This window comes from Camelus dromedarius, chromosome 14 (genome assembly GCF_036321535.1).
Source record: "Camelus dromedarius isolate mCamDro1 chromosome 14, mCamDro1.pat, whole genome shotgun sequence".
Classification (NCBI taxonomy): domain Eukaryota; kingdom Metazoa; phylum Chordata; class Mammalia; order Artiodactyla; family Camelidae; genus Camelus; species Camelus dromedarius.
In genome coordinates, this window is record NC_087449.1 from 48,102,358 (window position 1) to 48,127,385 (window position 25,028).

A 25,028-nucleotide genomic window follows, 5' to 3' on the forward strand; every position below is an offset into this window, starting at 1 on the left:
AGGTGGAAAAACCACAGTTGCAGAAAGAGATTGGTTAACGCTAAAAATGACGTTTGAACCCACCGATAACCACACTGCCTCTTTCTAGAAGACATCTTGCTTTCCACTTGGCCACTCCTCAGGTTACCAGCTCACCTGTCTCCTTCCATAGCCTCAAGAATGTGGGCTCTCAATTCATACCTTACCCATCCACCCTCGACCCCAAACCCCAACTGAAACTGCTCCCTTATTAAAGGTCATGGACAAACTCTTTGAGGCCAGATCCCAGGGGATTTTCTCAGTCCTCATCTTTGACCCCTTCATGAAGGCAGATTATATTATTGTTCGTGAATATTCACTTTCCCTCCCACTGGGGCCCTCACAGTGGAAGAAATATATTCCTGGTCCCATTGGTTGCAGAATGGCCAGGAGACTTGCTTTGGTAAGTAAAATGTGAGTGCATATGACCTGTGGCACTTCCACCACCTGTACCATTTCTGGCAGAAGCTTTGAGACACAATATCATTGTCCTTTTCCAGTGCTGTGCTAGTAAATGTTTAACAACTCTCTCTCTAAGGGGAAAAAAGTATCTGTTGATTTCCATAGTATAAATGCTCCCACTGTGACTGATTTCAAACTACCAGTGTGACATCCCTGAGCATGGAGTTGGGAAGAGATGCACATTATCAGTTCTTGCTAGCTCAAGCCAACTCCAACACACCTGTGTATCTTTTTCCCCCTGAGAACAACATTGTTCTAGATAGGGGCTGTTCCTTCAGCCAGCATCCCTGATGTATAACAGAACTATAGCTGATCTGCTGCTGACATGTGCCCCTTTCCATAAGCTAATATTTTGGGATTATTTGTCACTGCAGCATGACTTAGCTAAAGCTAATTAAAGTACTCCCTGAAATTCTTTCTTTGGCTTCGGTAACACTCCTTCCTATCATTTCAATCAACAAATATTTATCAGTGCCCAAATCACATGAGAGACAATGTAGTGTATGGTTAACAGTACAGGTTAGAGAGCCAGGCCACCTGAGTTTGTAGTCCATGTCACCTCTGCCATTGACTAGCCATGACCTGGGCAAAGTATTTAACTTCTCAGTTCTTCCATTTTTTTTTCATTTGTAAAATGGGACTAATAATAGCACCTAACTTATATAGTTGTCATGAAGATTAATTATTTAATATGTGCAAAGCACTTAGCACAGTATCTGGTACAGGGTAACCAATCATCAAATGTTAGCTATTATTCTTACCACTAGGTGTCAGGCCCCATGTTAAGGGCAGAAGACCAAGTCAGGGCACCCCTGCTCTCAGGGAGTTCATTCGTGGTCTGAGGCAGGAGACAGATACAAAAGCAGAAAATCACAATAAATCATGATAAGTGAGAGAAAAGAAGGCTCTTCTCTGGGAGCTAGAGCATCAGGACAACTAACTCAGAGTGTGAGGCTGTGGGTTGAGTGCCCAGGAAGACTTCATAGAGAAGGGAGTATGTAAACTGGGGCTTTGAAGGATGAGCAGGAGTTTTCCAGACGAAAAAAGGTATGGTGGCTAGAATGAAATTTCAAGTTTTCCTCTTAACTCTCTAATCATTCCCTGACTCTTTCTCTGACTAACTTTTTCCCCTTAAGGGTTGAGTCTTCATTCTCCTTCTCTTTTCTCTATCCTCTCCAAGGACAAATTCATCTGCTCCATGGTTTTGATGCAGATAGTAATAATTAAGACACTGTGTTAAATAATTTACATCCATTATCTAATTCAATATTCACTATGATCAGTGAGGCAGGTATAAACATCTTCACTTTGCAAAGAGAAACTGAGGCCCAGAGAGATTAGGTGACTTGCCTGAGTCACATAAAGTGCCTTCAGCAGCAGGTACCAGAATACCACCCCCCACACACACACACAAAAACACAAAAGTAGCTTGAGCATTAGGGGTTTATCTCCCATCACAAGAAATCTAGAGGAGGGTGACATCCAGGTGGTTTAACTGAGCAGCTCAGTGATCTGCAGATTCTAGGTCAGCTTCTCTCTGAGTCTCTTGGCTCTCCCCTCATGGTCCCAAGATGGCTGTTAAGCTAAGCATTGCATTCTCCCTCAATATCCAAAGGCAAGCAGGAAGGGATTTTTCCTCCTGGCATCTCTCTTTTTACTGGAGAGGAGAGCCTTCCATAGAACCTTCTGGAAAATTCCCATGAGTCCCTGCCTCCCCACCCTCTTCTTTCTTCCCTCACCCTCTCAACTTGTAACTCCAGCCATGCTGACCTTCTCTCAGCTCTGTACCAATTAGGGTTCTTGTGGCTAGCGTAAATAGTGAAGGAGTTTATTGAATAATGTGGGGTGTTCACAATTTCCAAACCTGGATAGGAACCAAAAGCAATTAGGCAAAGAACATAGGCAAGGACATGACACAGGAAAAGCCTGGTTGGACAGCCACTACTGGCCACCCACTGCTGTGGGACTCTCCCCTTCCTTCAAAGAACAGGCCCTGCCACTCTGCCTCTCTCCCTCAAATGTCAAAGTCCTGGGCAAGAACATCCCATTGGTCAAGCCTGGTCATGTGCTCATCCCCTGGTTGCCAGGGAGGCAAGCAAGAGTCCACCTTATTAGCTTCTGTAGGTGAAATGTGGCTGTTTCCCGCAAGCCCTTTACAGTATAGGATTTCCACGACATAAGAGAGGCATTCCTCTGCTGAGTACCTTGCTTCCCCTCAAATTGCCATAGTCTCTCTTGCGTCCAGACCATTCCCTTTGTCCCCTCTCTCTTCTCTAGGCAAATTCTCTTCATTCTTGAGATTTTATCTCTCTTAGATGTCATTTCCCCGCAAATCTGGGCTAGATGCCCTTCTATTGTGTCCCCACTAAAGCCTGGACTTCCCCCAGCATATCCTCCACCATTGTACTGAAATCACCATCTTTTCTTTTTTTTCCCCCACTTGACTACAAGTTCTATGAGGGAGGAGACCCTGCCCTCCTTGTTCACCACTGGATCTCTAGCACCAAGCACAATACTAGGCACATAATACATGCTCACTAAATGTATATTGAATGAATCAAGTAAAGAACGAATAAGATGAATATTAATGGCACCACCATCCCCCTAGTCAGCTGGCCCCAAGACATTCTCATCCCCATCTGGTCTGGTGTCAAGTCCCGTTAATTCTATCTCCATAGTCCAGTCCCTCATTACCTTTCTCTTGGCCTTTGCAATAGCTCCCTGTGGTGGACATCTGTCCTTTCTGTATGTCCAATAGCTTTCTCCTCTTATTTTGGAAGTTGTCATTTGTTTTTGGCAACTACTTCTCCCATTCTTTGCAGTCTGAGGGAACTGTCAATCAAGGTATTCACCACCTTTGCCAAAGAGTGAACATGATATCCAAGCTTTAAATTTGAGTAGAATGACACAGATATTTTAAAAAACAAAAATAAGCTCAGTCATTCCAATGGTAGCATCCATGAGAAATTGTTTATTAGGTGTTGGGATAGCCTCACCCAAGTTTAGAACCAAAAGAGATAGTTGAAGACGTATTGCAGAGGGAGATCAGAGTATCAGCTTCATTACTGATAAAGTTTTTGGAGATGTTTTGCTTTTGTTTTTGTTTTTGGGAGGAGGGGTAATTAGATTCTATACGTATTTTTAAATTAATTTTTTATTTTGTTTTATTTTTTAGTGGTGGTACTCGGGATTGAACCCAGGACCTTGTGCCTGCTAAACACGCACTCTACCACTGAGCTATACCCTCTCCTGAGAAATATACCTTTAGGTCTTATTGACATGTGGGTTTGCTAATGCTGAACCCCCAAATTAATCTTTTCTACCCAGTCTCAGGCAGACTTGGAAAATCATAGTTTTCCCTGTGAGGGTCAGACTTTGGAAAATTTAGAGCATGCAGGAAGAGAGGAAAAAAGCATGGTTCTTGTGGGCAAGTAGATCTGAAAGAGAAAGAAGGAGGAAGAGCTGAGTTAACTCTAATCATTCTCCCTAAACTCACCAATCAGAGCAGTCACTCCTCCTCCTCCTCCTCTTGGGAGGATGGATGAATGAGGAGGTGAGGTGGGAAGCAGAGTGTTACTCTAAAAGAAGTCCCTTCACATGGAAAAAGCTGGAGGAGGAAATAAATATTCCCCTAGGCATTGTCCCCTTATTCCTGCTACCTAGATTACCCAAAGCAGCTCTGGGTCCTGCCATTCCTGAGGCTGTGGGTTATACAACTGTTTCCTACCAATTATCTCCTTTCTTGCTTAATGTAACCAGTCTTTCTGTTGCCTGCCTCCAAAGAACATGTATTAGTTTCCTACTGCTGCGGTAACAAATTTGGTGGCTTAGAAGAAAACAAATTTATTATCTTGCAATTCTAGAGGTTAAAAGTCCAAAATGGGCCTTATTGGACTAAAATCAAGGTGTTGGCAGAAGGTGTGTTCCTTCCAGAGGCTCTAGGAGGGAATTTTTTCCTTGCCTTTCCAACTTCAGAGGCTGCCATGATTCCTCTACTTGTGGTCCCCAGCCAGCCAGCCATCACACTGCTCTGACCTCTGCTGTGTCACCCCATCTTCTCTGGCTCTGTCGACTCCCTTTTATCCTTATGAGGATCTTCGTGATTATATTGGGCCTATCCAGATAATCCAGGATAATCTCTCCATCTCAAAATCCTGAACTTAATCACATCTGCAAAGTCCACTTTGCCGTGTGTGGTAACATGGTCACAAGTTCCAGGGATTAGGATGTGGGCATCTTTAGGGGGCATTATTTTGTCTACTGCAAAACACTGACAGAAATATTTCTTACCTTATCTTGCATTCATCTCTTTCTCTCCTCTCCAGTCTGTCCTGCAAGTGACCTTTATAAAATATGAATCTAATCATGACTATCCTACCTAAGAAACTTCCTGATTCCCCAAAGTCCATTGAATAAAACCCACAGCACACCCTACTCTCTCTCACTTTTGACGGTTTGCTCCAAATGTTCCTTCGGCCTGAAATGTTCCACCATCCCAAAGCCAAATCCTCTGAACCTTCAAGGTCCCTCTCACAGAAATCTCCATGATCCCTCCAGCTGGAACCCAGCTGCACTGTGAGTCCCACATCTGTAGAAGCTGCCTGTCTTATCGCCTGGCAGGACTGGGTACCAGCCAGTCAGACAGATCTCACTTTTTTGTGCCTTAGTTTCCTCTATTTAAAAAATTGCAGTAGGGGAGAGGACAGCTCAAGCTGTAGAGTGCATGCTTAGCACAAGGTCCTGGGTTTAATCCCCATTATCTCTTCTAAAAACAAAAAACTAAATAAACCTGATTACCTCCCCCAACCAAAAAAAAAAAATGCAAATAATAAAGTAGTTACCTCATATACAGTTTGTTGTGAGAATTAAATGAGACAATGCATATAAAGTGCTTAGCACCGTCCTGGCATGCAGTACCAATAATAGGTAGATAATAGCAGTTATTATTAAAATTTAATAGTTGAGCAAATAAATAAATGAGGTACTCTCTCCTTCCCCAGGGCTGTCAATATTCCCTTTATGATCCTTAGTATGCCCAAATACTAGGATTTTTTTTAAAAGTGAGCGAATATACCTGACATTTGTGTATTTATGTGTAATCTGATTTGCTTTCTCTCCTGGGGGCTCCATGGATGGTTGGAATTGAGGGTAGAAAGGAAAAGCTGCTCCTATTGCCCCTTGTCTGGTGCCCTGGGCACATCAAACCTCCATAAACTCTGGTCTTCTTGGATTGAAGTGAATTCTGGGCACCAGAGGCTTCTACTGGAGAAAATGCACTTGCTCCCTACCTTCATCCTCACCCCCATGAATCCTGTGGTTTTCGGGGCACCAGCTTGTCATTCCCAGTGTTCATTGGGACTCTGCTACTGTGTGGCTTTGGGCTGATCACTGTATATCTTCCTGGAAAATGGGCATAACAATCTCCACCTCCTTCGAGGTCAGGGACCTTGTGGAAGTCCAGTGTGGGGATGAGGAATGAATGTGAACTTCTTTGGGGAGGTAAAACAGAAGAGACCAAGCTGAAGAGATAGCAAATTCATATTCAGGATGTAGAAAATGTATTGCGACAAGCCTGTGGGGAAACATAATTGTTTCATAATCACACTCTCAACTAAAGGTCCAAAGGGGCCCTTGGGGGTGGTCTTGCCAGGACCTCAGGGATTACTTCATGGAGGGTGTAGATGAAACTTTCACACACCAAAAAGCTGTCCAAGAGAAGGTCATCTCTTTTGAGAAAAACTACCTTTTCCTGACTTAAAAAGGTTGATCTGTTTATGACAGAATTCATTATAGAACTTTTTGAAAATATAAAAATGCACAAGAAGGGGAGAAGCTCCTGTAATTACGCTATGCAGAGATCACCCCTTGTAACAAACAAAATTGGGATTTTTTTGTAACTGCAATTTTGCATACTGTTTGGCGAATATTTTCCCGTGTGATTAAATATTTTAAACATGGGGGGATTCCAGTACACAAATTTGTTACAATTTATTTAACCAAGCTTTAATATTGAACATTTAGAATACTGCCTTTTTTTTTTCAATTTGTTTTGGGCTTTGGGGGCTGTTATAAGTGCTACACTTCGTATCTTTGTTACACAAATCTTTTTGTATATCCTAGATTATGTCATTTGAGTTCCTGGAAGTGGGATTGCTGGGCCAAAGGATATTTGATACATATTTGCCAATTTATGGTCTAAGACTGATTTTGTCCATTTATATGCCGACGGGCAATTTTAAAATACTTAATCGGAGTTGCCATTGTCAATAACTGTCAAAAGCCAACCTAGAACTCCTAGGCGGGTCTCAGTCTTGCTTCACTTTTTCCCGCCCACTCCGCACACCCGCCTCGAGCCCCACCCCCTGCCCCCTCCGTCCATGATGGCCCGCCCCTTCCTTACTCCCTCACTGGTTATGTCCAATCGAAAGACGTCTTCTCCAGTTTTGCCACGTGGTTGGTAAGGTGAAATGTCGGTCACGCTCAGGGATGGGAGAAGCAGGCTGACGGACGTGACGACGGGCCAGCGTGAGCGGCGAGCTGGGCATGCGTGGCGTGCGTGGCGCGCTGCCCTGGAAGCGTTAAACCTGCGAGGTGTGCGGGCGAGTTGATCGGTGAGAGGCTTCGGCAGCCATGGCTCCCAACGTGCCCGCGGCCCAGCCGGCCCAAGAGTACCCTAAAGGCATCCGGGCCGTGCTGCTGGGGCCGCCCGGGGCCGGCAAGGGTACCCAGGTGAGCTGCAGGGCCGGGCTGGACAGCGGAACCGGTGGAACTCCAAGGTCGGGGCGGCCGGCGGCCTGGGTCACCGTGGAGCGAGGCTGCGGGCTGAGGCCTGGGGGCGCCCTGGCTGGCATATGGGGTTCTGGCAGGTGTTTGAGGGAGGGTCCAAATTGGAGGTTGAGGGAGTCTGAGTTAGGGTTAGAGTTCTTGAGGGGTCCAGGCTTGAGGTGTCGTGGTAGGAGATCTAAGAACTGATTAGATCCCTTATTAAGAGGTTAGAAGCTGAGAAGACTTGAAGGGTAAAGACTGCAGCCCGAGTGGAGGCAGGGACCCCAGACTACCTGCGATTTGGGAGGGAATTTTCAAGGGTTACGTTCCAGGCACTCCGGGTAGGGGTACGTTTCGTGTAATGATTAATGACTGAGGGAGCAGGAGCATCTCCTGCACGTGGGGTAAAGTGGGAGGTGGCCTGTGCTGATTAGAAGTACTGGTAAGGTAAGTGGGGTCTGACCTGCCTGAGCCACTTAAGCTGGGAGTGTCTCAGTATACCAGTAAGAAAACAGGCCGAGAGAGGTCAGATAGCTTTCCCAAGTTAGCAAAATTGACTTCATGGAGCCTGGAACCTCAGGAGCCACCGGACTCTGGGTAATTGGAGTCTGAAGTTGCTCTCTGCCCTAGCTGACTCTGGGGCCTCCTTTGGCATCTGGGACTAATGGGCCCATAGAGCAAGGTTGAGATTTATGATCTCTGTTAGGATTCAGAAGCCCATTGGTTGAATTACCATCAATATCTTCTGCCTGCCTGGCATTTGGCATTGCCCCCGCCTCGGGGGGCCTCAGGTTTTTGCCTGTTGTTAGGATCTAAAGAGGGAATTCCTGAAAATCTGATCTCCTAAGGGAATGGGGTTCTAGGGGACTGCTTTGTGTCCCCCCTTCTCTTCCTAGCACTTGCAAAGATTCCAAAGTCTTGCCAAACAAACCATATGTCTTACTCCTCGGGACTCTTGTGACTCTCCAGCACGTTACTTGGCATTTGGTGGGGTTACTGGAAATGGATGAAGATAAATTCACATGGGTAATGAGAAGAAGAGAAGTCTGAGAGATTCAGTTCATTCCTGTTATTTTGCTTTTGGGCTCTGGCCACTAGGTCAAGATAGACCACTTTTCCTTTTCTCTCTATAGCCAGCATTGATTTGCCCTTGGGGCTCACTGTTACCTAATCCCCTTGTCCTCAGAAATACTGAATTCTCCTTTCTGTTGCTACCACCCTCAGTTATTAGGTAACCTGCAGCCCAGGAATGTTTAATCCCAAAGTCTGCAGACTTTTGCTGTGATGAGGTAAACAAGGTAGCTCAGATGCATCGATTGTTTTTTCTTCGTTCATATTGAAGTTAATAATTTCAGTAGTTGTGAAATGGACAACCCATCCCAGTGCTGAGACAAGGGCTTTATAGCTTTGTAATTTCTGTGCCTCAGTGCTCTCACCTGAAAAATGGGGATAATGCTTACCTGGCTCATTCAACTTTTCATGAGCACCAAACACTGGAGATAGAGCAGTGAACAAGACTGATAAGGTCCTTGCCCCCCTAGACAAAAATTTCATAAGGATATTGGAAGATTGTTATTATACATGTATAATACATATGTTGATGGCAACCTGGCACATAGTAAGTGTTCACTAATTATCGATTCCCTCATCTTAGTGGCATATCCCCCCAAATTTGGATGTATCTCTATGTAAAGGTTGATGTATTCAGAAAGTTTTGAAGAAAATTATACCTGATTGCTGATTTATAAGGGTGTATATATGATGGGAGTTGGTCAGAGAAGGCTTTGTGGAAGTAGAGGAGTTGTTATTAAAGCTGGGACTTGAGGAAGGAGTAAGATTTACATAAGTCGCTTAACCTCTGTACACCTTTCTTTCCTTAACTGGAACAATAGAAATCCTGGTGGCTGTAGTTTTATGGAGTTAAAAAAAAAAAAGTGTTCATAATTCAGAGCTTGCAAAATGGCAGCCTGCAGCAGCCTGCAGACACACCCCAACTTTTTATTATGAAAGAAAACAGGATGGTGTAATGAGCCCCCTTGTACCATTATCCAGCCCCAACTAACATCAGCTGGTGGCCATTCCTTCCCCATCCACTCTCCCTCCACAAGTAATTTTAAAGCAGTTCCCAGACATCGTAACATTTCATTTGTAAATATTTCAGTGTATATCTCTAGAAGAGAAATTCTTTTTTTTTATAAATAAGCACAATGTCCCCTTAAAAACAATAATAGCAGTAAAAGTTCACATTTCCATTTATTTGTCTCACAAATGTGATCATTTCAAGTGTCTTTTAATTTACAGATTCCCCTTTTTTTCCTTGCAGTTTTGTTTGTTTTGTGGAAGTTATTTATCCTAGGAGTATCCTCTTTCTGGGGATTTTTTATTGTATCCCCATACCGTATTTAACATCTTCCTCTTTCCTCTCTCTTTCCTGTAAATTTCCTGTAGTTTGATCATGCACTTAAGCAGACCCAGGTTCAGTGTTTTGGTCCCACTGCATCACAGGTGATGGCGTGCTGTCTGTTTGGAGGCACATCCTGTCAGCTTGTCTCTGGTGGTTAGTACCTGGGTCCAGGAATTCACTGTGGGTGGCAAAATGGTGGTCTAATTATCTCATTCCCTTTTCATTTATTAGCTGAAGTACTTCTATAAAGAGAAACTTCTCACCTACTATTTGGTATGGTTTGTATAATAAAGGCAGGATAAATACTTGATTTATTCCTCTTATTTGTCAGCTTTCAAAATAATAAGTTGACCACACAGTGTTTTCAGTTGTGAAGTTTCACTTAAAAATCCAGAGCTCCCGTTTCTCTTGCGAAGTCAGATCTGGTGGTTCTGGGCCTCCATTCAGCGTGGCATACAGCTGAGTGACGCTGCCACTTAAATGGTCCATGTGCTCTCCTGTCCCCTGCATAGCCCTCTTCGCTGACTTTTGCTTATATTTGACCCACTTCATATGTGTTGCCTGCCTGGTCCCCATTGGTAAATGTTTGCAGTCTTTAATATAGAATTCCTAGTGCCTAGTGCCTGCTCAGTAATGTTTGTTTTCTTCACCACTAGTACTTCTTTTTATACCTGCATAACTCATAATACATAATATTTTATCAATTTCATGTTGGCATGGCTGAAGTAATCTGTTTTTAAAACTTCTTATTTTTAACTAAAGTAGTTAAACATTTTTAAGCTACTTGCTTTTGAAACATCTAGAACACTTGAGTTTGTTATTTTATTTAAATAACCTTACTTCCCTGTCTCCCTTTTTGGGTTGGGTGTTCCTGCAGTGTGGCCAAAACCAAGATGTGTTTCCTGTTTCCTCTGTCAGCCCCTTTCACAATTCCTTCCGTGTGTCCCACTGACGCCAGCTCTTCAAGGCCAGCACACTTAGGGCATCAGCTGCCATCTTACAGGTCAGGCTCTGCCAGTTACGTCAGTGCACAGACACTCACAGCCCAAACACAACTTTGTGGGACCCGCACTCTTATTCCCCCTTTTACAGTTAGAGAAACTGAAGCTGGAGGGGCTTATTCTCTAAGTTACAGGGCAAGTGATTGGCTGATCTTGCATCTGAATGACTCCAAAGCTCCTGCTCTTGCTGCTCTCTGTGGCCCTGGGTTAGATTTGTCTCCTACCCTGTGGATGTTTTGTTAAGTTCAGTGCTAGAGATGCAGAGCAGCCTTTGCCCTCTAGGGGGTGTAATATCACAAAATAGTCACCCATTGCTGGGTTATGTGACAGATGCCCCAGCCAAAGACTTTACTGTGTCATCTCATTTAATCCTACAACCCTAGGAGTAGTTCCTGTTGTTATCCTTGCCTTTTTACAGATAAACTGAGACCCAGAGTCTATATCCTGCCCCAGGACATAAAATAGCAAAGGTAGGATTTGAACTCATGACTGATTCTTGAACAGCATCACTGTTTCACATTGTTGCTATCAGTATAGGTGTAGAGGCAGAAACAAATGTGCATGCAAGCAATACATGCTGGTGCAGAGCACCATGCAGGAAGTGTCAGGTGAGTGACTAACAAATGCTAGGGTAGTTTTGGGATTAGACCAGGAACCATAATTTGTTGAGAGTCTTCCATTCTTCCTCCTACCTACCAAGTGATGGTAATAATATATCCAATTTATAGATGAGAAAATAGTCTCAAAGAATCACTGGCCCGAGGTTACAAGGTAAGTTAAGAGCCCTGTGAAGTAGACATTATCCCCGTTTGACAGGTGAGGAAACTGAGATTCTGAGAAGTTAAGGAACTAGCCCAAGGTCATACAGCTGTTGAGTGCAAGCAGCGCTCCTGTGCAAATCTGTCTGACTCCAAAGTTCATGCTCTTGGCAGCCTGCTCATTGACTCCCATGCAGCCGGCAGGAAATGAAGGAGTCAGTCTTCCACCATGCCGTGTCGTCCCTCTGGGAGTGTTTTTCCATGCAGCCGTAGGATCCATTCACCTGGAACAGCACAGAAGAGTCCTGTGATTTGGGGTGATAAAAATAGAATGGTTAGGTTTAACAGCTCTTCTCTGGTGTTTTGGTTAGCCTTTCCCCTCGAACAAGCCTGACCTCCAAATTTTCCACCCAACTTAATTTCAACAGCCAAGAAGAAAGATAGGCAGACAGGCACAGCTCTCTAGGTTTGCGGCCACTGTGCCAGCCTGGAGGACCAGAAGGTTGTCTGTTGCCAGAGGGCCCTGAACTTTATTGGCTTTCCAAAGTACAGTTTTTAGTACCTCAGTGTTAAAAAGTACTTTTTACTGTACTTCTTCATATTGTGCCAGTTTGCTAAAGCTGTACCTTGTGAAGTTAAAACTTTAAAAGCTTTTTGTAAAAGTTACAAAGTATAGTTTTTAATACTTCAATATTAAAGTATTTAGTACTTTAATCCCTGGCTTCCATTTTGCTATGAAGTCAGTTCTTTGATCGAACTGAATCAGTCCATGAGTCACAAACCAGCATTTGTTGCACTGAGCCCCATCTGCTTAACTTTTATTGTGTGCACCTAAGAAAACTCCCAGAGAACTGGTCTGAACAAGGTTCCGACCCTGCTTACTTCACAAAACAATTGAACCGGAAAACTAAGTATTAGGCTCCTTGAACTGACTGTATTCCTCATGAGTTCTGGATTCTTCTTTGCCGCTATAAAAGCAGTGTTGAGCTGTCCGGAGTCTCTTCCTCTTCTAGTCTTCACTCTGTTGTATAGTCCACCAAACTGAGCTCATAGAGGACAGGGCTGTATCTCTTACGCATCTGTTTCCCTGGCTCCCAGCAGGGTTCTTAGAAGAGACATCCCAGTAAGTATTTTCTTTCCATAGGAATTAATATGGAATTAGGGCAGGGTAAGGGTAACAGCTAAGGCTCACTGAGCACTTACTATATGCCTGGCCCTGCATAAGCTGAACTCTATATAATCTCATCAACCCAGTGATATACATATTATTACTATCTCCATTTTACTTAGAGGAAATTTAAAATTTTAAAAAGTGATATTATTTTTCTCGAGTCACATATCCATTCTGGTGAATCTGGTATCTAAAACCCAGGCAGTTTGACTCCCAAGCCCACGCTTTTAACCAAAAGGCTGTACTGCCTCCTAAAGGTACTCGGCAAGTACTTACTGTTTGCCAGGTGCTCTTCGTGTCTCTCATCTGATCCTCACAGTGACCTTCTGAGATGGAGCCTTTTCGCCTTCATTTTAAACAGATGCAGAAACAGCCTCTGAGAGGTTAAATGACTTGGCCAAGATAATGCAGCTCCCTAGTGACAGGGAATGAGAAGAACTGAACTGCGTTCTGCACTGGCCCCAGCTGCCTCCCAGGCTAGTGGCCACAGTGCTTGACAACCACACGTCCATTCCTTCAGCAAATGTTCATTCCATACGTGACATGCCAGGCGTCGTGCCAGGTGCTTTATACACATGAACTCATTTAAACTCCACAGCAGCCATGTGAAGTGTTGATATTGCGATTTCTGTTCTTCCCGTTTGTAACGAGGAAACTGAAGCTTATGTGTCACTAGTGTGTCTAGTGGAAGTAGTGATAATAGCTGATACTTATGATGGCTTCCTGTGTGCTAGGTGCACTGTTTTAAATGCCTTACATGTATTATCTCGTGTAATTTCTTACTACAATGCTATAATCATATATTAAACTATAATATAAGGTACTTTTATCCCTGTTACATTTTAGGCATTTGTCAGAGTTCACACAGCCAGTAAATTCACACCCAGGCAGTCTGACTCCAGGACCTGCACTGTTAACTTTATCTTGTTCTTTTCTTGCCCTCCACAGGCACCCAAATTGGCTGAAAACTTCTGTGTCTGCCATTTGGCTACTGGGGACATGCTGAGGGCCATGGTGGCTTCTGGCTCTGAGCTGGGAAAAAAGCTAAAGGCAACTATGGATGCCGGGAAGCTGGTAGGTTCGGGGGTACCAGTGAATATTGATATTCCTCAGAGTCTAGATCTGCACTGCCTGGTAGAGTAACCACCAGCTACTTGTAGCTATTGAAATTAATTTTAATTTAATTTAAAATTAACTTCCTCAGTCTCACTTGTCGCATTTCACGTTTTTGCTAGCCAGCATAGATATAGAATATTTCCATCATTGTAGAAAGTTCTGTTGGACAGCCCCACGCTATAGGGTGTTTTAACAAACTGGCACATTATATGACCTTTTGCAGTTGCAAGTTGCTTGGTTCATTCTGAATTTATGGCACTTATTTTGTTCACGGTACTCTTGAGGTTCCTTTGTGCTGGCACATTTTGTAATGTACCCATTTTTTAAGGCCAAAAATGAAACTGCCATCCCTAGGCCAGAACTCGAGGGTGTATTCAGGAGACGACTAAAGAAGTCACAGAGTGTTTTTAATCTACTTTTGTGATTCGGTGTTCTTTGCCTCTAACAGAGGAGTAGCTCAGCAGTTGACAAAAGTAATCCTTATTTGGGGAATATAATAGCATTTTCTCTTGTCTTTAGTCCAGTTGACCTGATTGGACAAATACAATTTATTATCTACTAAATCTTCTTTGATCAGTGCCAGAGCTTAACTGTAACTGAGTTATTCTGGGACTTGGCCTTGGGACTCACCTTCAGAAATTTTGTGCTTTGCCATCTGGTCTTTACATAGCTTAGAATGTTGGTTGGGGAGGGTGCTAGGCCGAGTTACTTCTGGTCCAGCTTTGAGATTCTGGAGCTGGAGCAGCCCTGCCTGCACGCCCACCTGCCTCTTTTCTCCTAGCTTTCCCTTCACGTTAGTGAGGCCTTAAGCCAGAAACTTAGATATTTTGGACTTTGGGTCTTGGTGAAAGGTCCTGCACTGAGAAAGCACTGGGATGTGGCAACGAGATGACTTATCTCCAGCCTTCATTTAGTTGCAGAGCTTATACTATGTCCCCAAGTTCACAGCTGGTCCCAGGAGATAAGAGCGTTAGCTACCAAAATGGGCAGCCTTCCCTGTGATGCTGGCAGGGAACCTTTCTTCCAGTGAAAGCCCAGGAGGAAAACCAGTTTGGGGAAGCTTGGAAGGATCCTCATTGGGGTTTTTAAGAGAGGCTCAGAGACGAGTTGGGCTGGCTTCTTAGTTCCTTGGTTCTGACCCAGTCTTGCCAGGTCAGTGAACTTCTCTGTTGCGTCATGTCTAAGATGGCTTGGGCCACTTTACTGTTAGCCTGATCAAAATTGGGGAGCAGATAAAAGTTAGTGCCTTTCTACATTCTGGTCAACCCCATTCTCTCCTGGAGCCATCCCCAAGTAATCTCTCAGCCATATGCCTTCACTTTGTTGTGTCTTGAGGACAGCTGATTGCTGAGAAGCTGTTATCTGATGGTTAGGGCTCTGACTAATGGCCAGAGAGGCTTCCTGGTAGGGTGGCAGGCACTGGAATCCTCTTTTCTCATCCAGAGTATTGGAACACAGGAGAATCCCAGGGGGAGAGAATGTGTATATGGCAACCAGAGAAATAATCATGAAACTGCGTCTTCCAAATGAAGTCACTCCATATTTTCTCTTATTTTTGCATTTTGGGGATCAAGAAAACATGCAGTTTAGTAATTGGGTTACACAGAGACAAACTTGTGGCCTTGGAATTGGGCTAATGTCACCTAATTAATGGATTTAAACTTTTGTTTTTGACTTCCAGGTGAGCGATGAAATGGTTGTGGAGCTCATTGAGAAAAATTTGGAGACCCCTGCATGCAAAAATGGTTTTCTTCTGGATGGCTTCCCTCGGACTGTGAGGCAGGCAGAAATGGTGAGCGGCTTGGTTTTGTATCACCATCGCGAAAAGGTGCACTCTGGCCCTTTATCTCTTCATTCCTTTGAGGGAAATGGGTCTGATTGAGCTCTGGTAGCTTAGGTGGGCCACACGCTCTTTTACAGCTTGATGACCTCATGGAGAAGAGGAAAGAGAAGCTTGATTCTGTGATTGAATTCAGCATCCCAGACTCTCTGCTGATCCGGAGAATCACAGGAAGGTATTTGTCCCATGAAGATCCCTTCTTTTCATGCTTCCACGGGAGCGGCTCTTGCCTAATCCCAGCCATGAAGCTTAGTGCCATTTCATCATGGCTTGGTCTTATTCGGTGCCTTGGGACGGGGATGTGGACAGAAGAGCAAGGGGTCTGAAGTCTGGCAACAACTCAGTCCTCTCCAGCCTTTTAACTCTGACCCTGGGCAAGTTTCTTAACCTCTCTAAGGCTGCATCCTCAGAGTGGGGTTAATAATCCTGCTTCGGGGAACCCCTGTGCATGGTGGATAACATAATGTGCGTAGTTCAGAGCCCTGCTTTCGTGGGCACTTCAGAGACGCTGAGCTCTTTACATGTGTATCTCCAGTGTAGTGCTTTTTAAATCCGATTCCAGTTGGAGTTGCCATACCTTGCTGTAGGCTTTTTATTAATTATAAAAATAATAGGATCATCTACACAGAGTTTAGAAAATTGAAGAAAAACTTGCTTAAGGTCCAGCCACCTTAGCAAAAATCACTGGCTTTTTTTGCATGTACATTTGTTTAAAAGTGCTTGTTTCTCTATAGTAGTCAACACTGGATGCTTCTGCTTCAGCAGTTTGTTCTGAAAGAATGCCACTGCTTTAGGCTACAGTGTCCTCTACCCTCTTTCACTGTCACTCTGCCATCTGCTTTGTGCCCTCCAGAAATATGTGCGAAGCTCTCAAGCACTAATAAACCCCCACATTCTTTTCTTTGTTAACAGGCTATAGCTTTTTATCCCTTCTTCGTTTTAATGGAGTCTCAGAAAGGTGGTCAGCCTACCCTCTTGAACCAGACATCCGTGACCATTGCTTTTAACTGGAGCCTATTTCACAGTAGACGAACCATCATTTACTTAATTGTTCCCCTGTTGTGTATTTGTGTTTCTTCCAGTTGTCCACTGTTAAATTGATGTTATAACCATCATAGTACATGTAAACTTTTGGATTTAGTTGGGAGAGAATAATTTCCTATTGTAAAGTTTATTACTTTGATTTCCTAATGAGGTTGAACTTTCTTCCATGTGTCTTCAGTCCATATCTTTACGGAGAGAGGCAGACCTGTAAACAGACAACAGAGTGAGTGTTAGAGGTGTTTTCCTCGAAGGCTTTAATAGATACAGTGGGATCCACCTTATATTAATTTTGTTTTCAAAGATCCAGGTTTCATGTTTCTAGCTGTCCCATAGGCTCCTTCAAGCAGGAATTTTTGCTTCTTTGCATCCCCACTGGCACAGAGTAGACAAAACTGATGTAGTCCAAGAAGCAGTAGGATTGACAAGACAGGACATCACCAGGGCTAGGGTCTTGGCTGTGTAAGGCAGATGTTAACAGTACTGGGTGACGCTAGGGGCCTTTGATGTTATTGGCCCGGCTTCCTAAGTGCCTGCCTTGTGCACAGCACCAGACTCTGGGAGCAGAGGACCAGGAGAGGATATAGAAGAACAATGTGCTGATGCCCATCTCTGACCTCAGAGAGTCTACAAGCCACACATGAAACCTGGGCTGTTAACTGCAGTAGGAAGTCCAGTAAGAGAGCCTGGGGGCAGGGAGGGAAGGCTGGCTAAGAGAGGTGTGAAGTCAAACTTGACCTTCCTGGATAGAGGGGATCTTGCTGAGGCTTTCCCAGGAGGGAGTAGAGGCAAGAATGAGTTTGGGTTGGGGGAGGGGCTCTAGCTGGGGCTAGTGGCAGAATGTTTGTCCAGAGTTGGAGGAATGGCCGAGGCTGCATAGTAGAATGTGTGGGGAAGGTAGACTTGGGGCTTCACTGGGGAAAGTCTGCCAGGTGAAGAGGGTGGATGTGACAAAGAGTCAGGAGTGCTGGGATGTTCTTAAGCCACTAGGTGTTGTGGCAAATCTAGCACTCTGAGAACATTTGCTTGGTCCTGGCGTACAGGCTAAACTGAGGGAAAGGAGAAACAGACAAGGACCCCAGCTAGGAGCCTGATGTGAAGTGATGGAGGCTTTTAACTGGGGTTGGCTGGTGGGGAGCCGAGAGATTCTGAAGAACAAACTACGGAATTGTTGTAGAGGGAACAAGACTCAGTCTCTAAATTTGATGGTGAGTGGTGTGGTGTGGCCCCCTTTCCCCACAGAGAAGGAAACAGAACAGGCCAGACTGGTAAAGGTGTTTTTCCAGGTTCATTCTGCATGTCAGTGGTAGAACTGGCACCAAAAGCCTGCTTTCTGTCTCCTGGTCCACTATGTTGATTGTTGTAAGAAAAAGAGACAGGAACTAGTTGGTTTAATATGGATCTTTATTTAAATCTGGTATGAAAAGGACCCCACTGTAAATATCTTCTGAATTGGCTCTGACTCCACTTCTAATAATGTTATGGGTTATTATTTTATTTCTTGCATAAATGTGGTTGGTGATTTTTGGTTTTAACCTATTCAGTGTTGGCTGTCTGGTATCATTAACCTAATGTCTTGTACCATCCCTGTTTTGTGGATGAGAAAATAGGTGTCTGAAGTGTCACCCTTAAGGCAGCAAGCAGTGGCTGTAGCATCCCAGCATCCATTTTCACCTCCACATCCAGGCCAGACCTAGTGGCTCATAGAGCTGTTTTGGTTGGTACTTGAGACCAGACCCATTTTGTGAACTTGAAGATTGGACTTTCTTTCATTTCGCTTCTAGGGAGTGAGCCTTGCATTCCTCTTAAAGCGATGTTTGGGAGTGAGGAAGAAGCAGATGGCTGAGGGAATCTGAGAGTGAGCAAGAGATAATGTCAGGATGTGGAGTGGAGAGGGTTGTGTGTGTTGCAGCCTGGCTGCTATGTGCCGTGTGCTCTCCAGAAGGTGAAGGAAGCCTGGTCCACATCTGCTGCCCCCCGCCCTTCCCAAAGGGAGAGCTGCAGCGGAGCCCAGCAGCTTCCTCTCCCTGCGTCTCCCAGTGGATGTCATTTCCCAGTGGATGCACCAGAGGAGCCCCTCCAGCAACTCAAGTGTAGGAGAGAGGGCCCAACCTTATGTTACATGATTGCAGGCAGAGGCCCATTCAGTATAATGTATTCATTCTGCCATCACCTTGCCCCCTATGCTGTAAATGGGACCACCATGCTCTATAAATGCCCCCCCCCAAAATATGCTGTCGTTAAAACACAGCATCACATTTTACAAACGTGTGTGACTTTGATAGTCTAACCCAGACTTTCCCTTCTGATGCACCGAGATATTGATCCCCTCAGCCCCCAGAGCAAGCACCCCAAGTACTTTTTCTGTGCATGCCAGAAAGTGGAAAATGTTGGGAAGCTCTGGTCTAACAGAACTTCATGAGAACAGCCATCAGTTAAACAAGCAGACCTTGTTTGGCATAGAAGTGGAAAACCACACGAACTCAAGTGGGCCCTGGCTCCTGAGCAGTGTTTGGCCTGCCTCCTTCCCTTCTTAGGTTTTTGGGGCTCCTGTGGTATGGCCACTCCTAGATGGGAACATGGGCTTGTTGCTTCAGGGGACACAGCACAGATGCAACTACCAGCTACATCTTCAGTGCCAAATAAATGCTTCTTCTTGGGCTCTTTATTCCATGACTTGTTTAATATGTCATTTTTCATGATGCTTTGAATGTTGCCCTCTGATGACTGGGCTCTCTGTACCTGTGTGGTCCCAAAGGTGTGCAGCATCGTCTAGTGGTGTTGGCATCCATAGCACATGTTTTTCCTGTAGCTTCTTTCTGGTTTTATAACCACACTAGGTTAGAAAATAAGGTTAGTTTCTCTCTCCCCCATAGCACTTTGCCCAGATCTCTGTTAAAGGATCACCACATTTATTGTAGTTCGTTATTTCCACATTTGTCTCCCCGTCTACTTTAAGCACTGCTTGTGAGCAGGGATCTTGACTCATTGCTCTGTAGCCCCTGGATTCAGCTTAAGTCCTAAATCGGACTAGGCACTTAGTAAATTCTTGTTGAATGAATGGGTGAGTAAATGAATGGCTGTGTGAGACCGGCCCCACAGTGCCTTCTCTCAGTCCTGAATTAGGCAGTTGTGTTAGCATCTTCAGCCACTCAGTTTAACACTGAGTCAAAATAGAAAACATAACTCACTCTGGCATAAGCCCAGTTATTTTCCTAAGCAAGAAAAGCCTATAACTGGGTTCTCTGCTGGATTAAAGTCCTTGCATCCAGTTTCTCTGTCTGTGCTTGTCATCTTGGAGACCGCTGGGGTTCAGGCAGCCTCATTTGTGTTCATTTGCTGTCTTTCAGGCTGATTCACCCCGCAAGTGGCCGTTCCTACCATGAGGAGTTCAACCCCCCAAAGGAGCCCATGAAAGATGATGTATGTAAACCCAAGACAGGAAACTTCCTTTTCTTTCCTTCCCCTTTCTTCCTTCACTGTCTTTCTCCCCACTTTGTTCTTTCCATCTTCCCTTTATTTCTACCAGTATTACTGACTTAACCATGAACAATAACACTATCACATAAATCACACGGGCTGTGGCTCATCTGCAGTGTCTCTCCAAGTGTTTTATTGCTTGACCTGAGGTCACTACCAGTGCCACCTACTTCGCAGGGCCGAGTTTGTACCTGTCTTTTGTCCAGAGCAGCCCTTTTCTGGTATCGTGGCAACCTAAATAAATGGTCAACTAATCAGGAGAAGAGCTGCTGGGAAGCCCCTAAGTAGAGCCAGGGTGGGGAGAATAGTACTGAAGAGAGTTTTGTGGACCAGCCCTGCTTCAGAAGAACATCCTCTCTCTCTAGTGACTGCCGTGCCCTACAGATTCAGAAGAGCTTGGCTAGGTTAACACTGCCAGGTTCTTACGACAGTCTTCAATCTCTTACAGATGTAAAAGGGAGGATCTCACACATGCTCACTGTAACATTTGCCATAAATTGTCCATTTCGTCTGTTTTAGAGCACGTGGGCTACAGTAAGAATTTCCTGGATTTACCTTTGTCATATGAGACAAGTTCATCAGGTCATCAGGTCATACAGGTTCCAAAGCCATCGTCAACTTGGTCACATTTCACAGAGTTGGTAATTCTACATGCTCACTTCACTTACCACTTTCAGAATGTTGATGGCTGACACCTCAGTAAAAACACTGAATACGTAGGCAACTGAGATCCTACGTGTTAATGCAGCTCTGATTTTGATGTATTCTCCTGGTCTCAGGGGCATCTGTCTCCTTGTTTCTGACTCTGGAAGTGTTTGTCTTGGAAGCTGAACAGCTGAGCACAAACTGAGAGAGAAAGACTGTGCCCGTCCCCTTCTCTCAGCCCTTCCCTTGCAGCTGCTGTTTCAGGCTCCCTGACTTCTCTGGACCAGGTGGTCTGCTCCTGGGACCGACTTGCTGGAAGTAGTGAAGTTCTTCATAGCTCTCTATTGGGGAGGGTCTAGATTGTCTGTCTTTCCCTCTGAAGGACTTCAGGTTCAGACAGCGTCTCAAATTTGCATCTGGCATAAGGAGACCTTGCTAAGAATCCTGGCCTTTCATTGCCCTCGCCTGTTCTCAGGTCACCGGGGAACCTTTGATCCGCCGATCAGATGATAATGAGAAGGCCTTGAAAATCCGCCTGGAGGCTTACCACACTCAGACTACCCGGCTGGTGGAGTACTACAGTAAACGGGGGATCCACTCGGCCATCGACGCATCCCAGACCCCTGATGTCGTGTTTGCAAGCATCCTGGCAGCCTTCTCCAAGGCCACATGTAAAGACTTGGTTATGTTTATTTAATGTCGGGTCCAAAAAGGAATTCTTTCTTCTTCCTATCCCTGTTGAGGGAACGGGTGGGATTGGCAGAGCAGGCAGAGGGAAGCTTCCTCAGGGCAGCAAGAATATCATTTGATGTACTTATTAAAAAAGCACTTGCTCCATCTATCTTTGGCGTGTGTGCAACTCTCATCTCATCTGTGTGTGTGTGCGTGTGTGTTGATGTAAGTATGTGTACACTTTCCTACTCTAAGTTATAGGCAAGGTTGCTTAACCAGATGTATAGTTTTTTAGCCATACTTTTAATTTTATTTGTTGACCAAAATAAATAACTCAGGTATCTGCCAGGTACCCTAGTTCCCTGGTATTTATTCTGTCTCTACCAGATAATTGGAAGCTCAGAGTCACGTGAAGTCAGGCAGAGCCACAGTTCCTAATGACAGACTGTTGGCTGTAAATTCCACTTGTTTTCTCACCCATAAAGAAAAGCCAAATGAGTCAGTGTGTGGACAGGGATCATTAAGTTTTTTGCCCTAAATGGAAGGGAAAAGGCACTTACATTATAGATTCCAGAAATTACTGGAAGAGGGTATCACCATAGAGAGATCTAAGCCAAGTTGGAATATTTTTGTGATCTGCGTCGTGATTCTGTAAAGTAGGAATCATTTGGAACCTGTGTTTGAATACTGGATTGTTGCCAAAGAATTAACCAGGTGAAAGGTCCTTTTGAATTTATAGAGTGTCTTTTGAACATCCAGGGTGAGCATCTGAGAGCAGCCAGTCCACTTCCCCAAAGAGAGACCAGGGCAGGTTTCTTTTTATCTTTAACATTTGCCTCTGTCCCCAAATGTGAACAAAACAGTGATTTGAGGGTGATTTATTTTTGGATCATTTTGATTAGAATTTATTCAAACCCAGTCTCTCTGCAGGATGTGAAACCCAAATCAGATGTATCCATTTTAAACTCAATCCTCTCCCTTCCAGATCCAATCCTTCACCCCTTACAGTATGATGGTGATGGCACAGATTCCCCGAGAAAGGATCACCCCAAAATAAGATCACCCATGACACTAGCCAGCTTTTATTATTCCTAACCTCATCTCCCCAACTATTAAGCATTCTCTGGGGTCCATGCTGTGCCTTTTGGTCTCTGGTTTGATTTGTCGCAAACAGATGAATTAATAGACTGGTGTGAGGGACCACAAAAACAGCAGCCTCTGGAAAAACCATTAGAAACTCAGCGGCAGGTCCAGTAAATAATACCACCTGCCAGGCATAATGTGCTGACTCAGTGCAGTGGACGCTGAAGTGCCCAGTCCCCATCTGACCTGAGCTCTCCTGCTATCTAAGGGACCTCCAGAGGGCTTGTCCTCTGTCCGCCTGGAAGCTGGCTGCGGGTACGTGGCCGTCTTGCATCCCTCTTTGTCCGCTTCAAGTGAGTGTCTGCTGGCTCTGCTCTGCCTTGTTTCCATGGCTGTAAACTAATTCCACCCATTCTTAACGGAAATCCAGTCTGGCATGGGGTATTTCTGGAAAGCACATGACTTCTGGGAATGGACAGGGAAAGGGAGTGAAACCAAAACTATCTGCTGTGTCTACAGGAATCTGGGCTCCTGCTCTGGGTGAGGGTGGCCTCATGGATCTTAGAATCGACTCCCCTTTGACTGGGGACAGTTGCAGGCACTTGGTCTCAAAGTTGAGGTCCTTGAGTGTTTGCTAATTGAGTGTGCATGATCCTTGCTCAAATATTTGTCATCCATCAATATACATTCACATGTGTGCACACGTGTGTGTGATATTTGGGCTGCCGGTAAGAACTAGAAGATCATGGGGAAATCATGCCCTTTGGGGGTGGTTAGGATTCAATTTTTGCTTCATTTAATTCCAGAGCCTTAACCTCAGCAGGCATGAGAGCTTTCACCTGGCAGAGAAATGTCCAGTGTTTAATACATTTGGTTGCTGGGGCATGCATGCCAACCTTCTCTGATATTTACATGATTTTTAAAAACCCATTTTGTTCTCTCTTGTTTCCTCTCTATTTCAGCCTAGTAACAGAAGGCCAGGCGAGACTGCACCACTGCTCATCACCCTGCGGCATGATCCCTGCTCTTAGGTGCTGGGCAGAGGGGAGGGGTGGTCAGGGTGAGGATGGAGAGGGAGGACTGGGAAGAGCAGCAGTGTTGTAGTGAGCGATTTCTTTTACAGAGAGTAGGAGTCTTCAAAAGTATAAGCAAAGGGGAAATTTAATGTTTTAAAACACCGATTGGAGGGTATAAATAGAAACAGGGAGATGCAACATTCTTTCTAAGGAATCATGTTTTCATTTACTCTGGACTGGTGACAATATTTTTTAAAGCCAGTGCCCTAATACCTCAGCTTTTATCAGAACCTCTTGCCAGCCCAGGAGTGCAGGAAATTAACACGGCTGTCCTGCCTGTCCTGTAGCTTGAAACAGGGTAGGAGTTGACTACTAACCCTGGTTCCCTACTGTGAGATCAAGCTGTCATCTCCACACTTGAAAGAGATATGGAGTGTGTTCATGAGGGCAGTGGCTCAGCAAATCAAGTTTACTGGAGTCGTGCGGCAGTTGGGGCAGGCTGGTCTCGCTCCCTTCCCGACTCACCACTGATTTACCAGCACACCTGCTCTCGTGGGTAAGCTCTTGGCAGCCACCCAGCACATGCCACAGTCCTACACTTTTGCCTTCCTCCATCCGTGATGTGTGAAGAGACCCTTTTTAATAAATGAGCAAGTGTCCTAAACAACATGTTCCAAAGATTATCCTTCCGATCCTCAAATTCTGTGACTGGGATCACTCAACAGCACTGTGATGTATTGTTTCCAATGAGGTGCCTTTCTTAACTGTCCAAATGCTGCCTTGTTTGGCCCCTAAATCAATAAAGTGTGTTAAAAATTTGTATCCCCTGTTATGGCATTTTTTAAGGGGATCTGGGCTAGAAAAATGACATTGAATTCTGGATCTGACTTGGAAGCCCTTTCTTGTGACTGGAAGCCGTGAGGCAGGAAAGTCCAAGTGTGTATTCATACAAAGAGCCTGTACCTTATTGACCTCATGCTCATATACAGGATTTTCTTGAGCCTGAAGACAAGGAGCTTGGTCTAGTGGAGACAGCGCTGTGCTTGGAGTTCAGGGGATGTGCGACGAACCGCAGCCAGTCATTTACTCTGTTCCTATTTCCTCGTCTGAAAAAAAGAAACTGGCAGTACCGCCTCCTCAGACTCATTGGCAGTAAATGAAGTTTATAAGAAGAAGCTTTTTGCTTGGTGCCTGGCACTCAAGAGACACTAGATAAATGCTAGTTGGATCCAAATATACACAGAAAAATATCTGCTTCCTGCCGGGCTGGATGGTTGTTGAGCGGACAGTTGTCCACAGCCTAGAAAGCCAGTGCTTCTGATCCCTAAGCCAGGGATTTGGCTGCCTTTTCAGCTGCCTCTATTACTCTTGGTTGCTTCTTTGTAAATCCATTTCTTTCCCTGCAAAAATCAGCTTCAATTAAGTGTCCAAACTGAAGCTCTCATGCTCTTTGGAAGGGCTGCCTTTGCCAGGGAAGTTTCTGAGAAATGACTGCTGTTCCCAGAAACAGAGGGAGCCAGGCTAGAAGCACCATCACTCTGCTGCGGGCGCTTATT

General features: G+C 44.8%; 1 protein-coding gene across 5 annotated transcripts; it reads left to right on the forward strand.

Moving 5' to 3' along the window:
- The first annotated feature begins 6,985 nt into the window (after positions 1-6,985).
- AK2 (adenylate kinase 2) lies at positions 6,986-24,294 on the forward strand. 5 transcript variants are annotated; one of them, XM_010976055.3, is made up of 7 exons: positions 6,996-7,209; positions 13,528-13,653; positions 15,377-15,487; positions 15,616-15,710; positions 19,927-19,999; positions 21,177-21,372; positions 23,419-24,294. In XM_010976055.3, exons 1-7 carry the CDS (start codon positions 7,111-7,113, stop codon positions 23,421-23,423), a joined length of 705 nt encoding a protein of 234 aa, XP_010974357.1. In that variant the 5' UTR covers positions 6,996-7,110; the 3' UTR covers positions 23,424-24,294. The 5 variants fall into 5 exon arrangements, with proteins under 5 accessions (XP_031320528.1, XP_064349868.1, XP_010974357.1 ...); XM_064493798.1 differs by lacking the exon at positions 23,419-24,294 and having other exon boundaries at positions 6,994-7,209; positions 21,177-21,542; XM_064493799.1 differs by lacking the exons at positions 6,996-7,209; positions 23,419-24,294 and adding an exon at positions 7,670-7,692 and having other exon boundaries at positions 21,177-21,542.
- Positions 24,295-25,028: the final 734 nt, after the last annotated feature.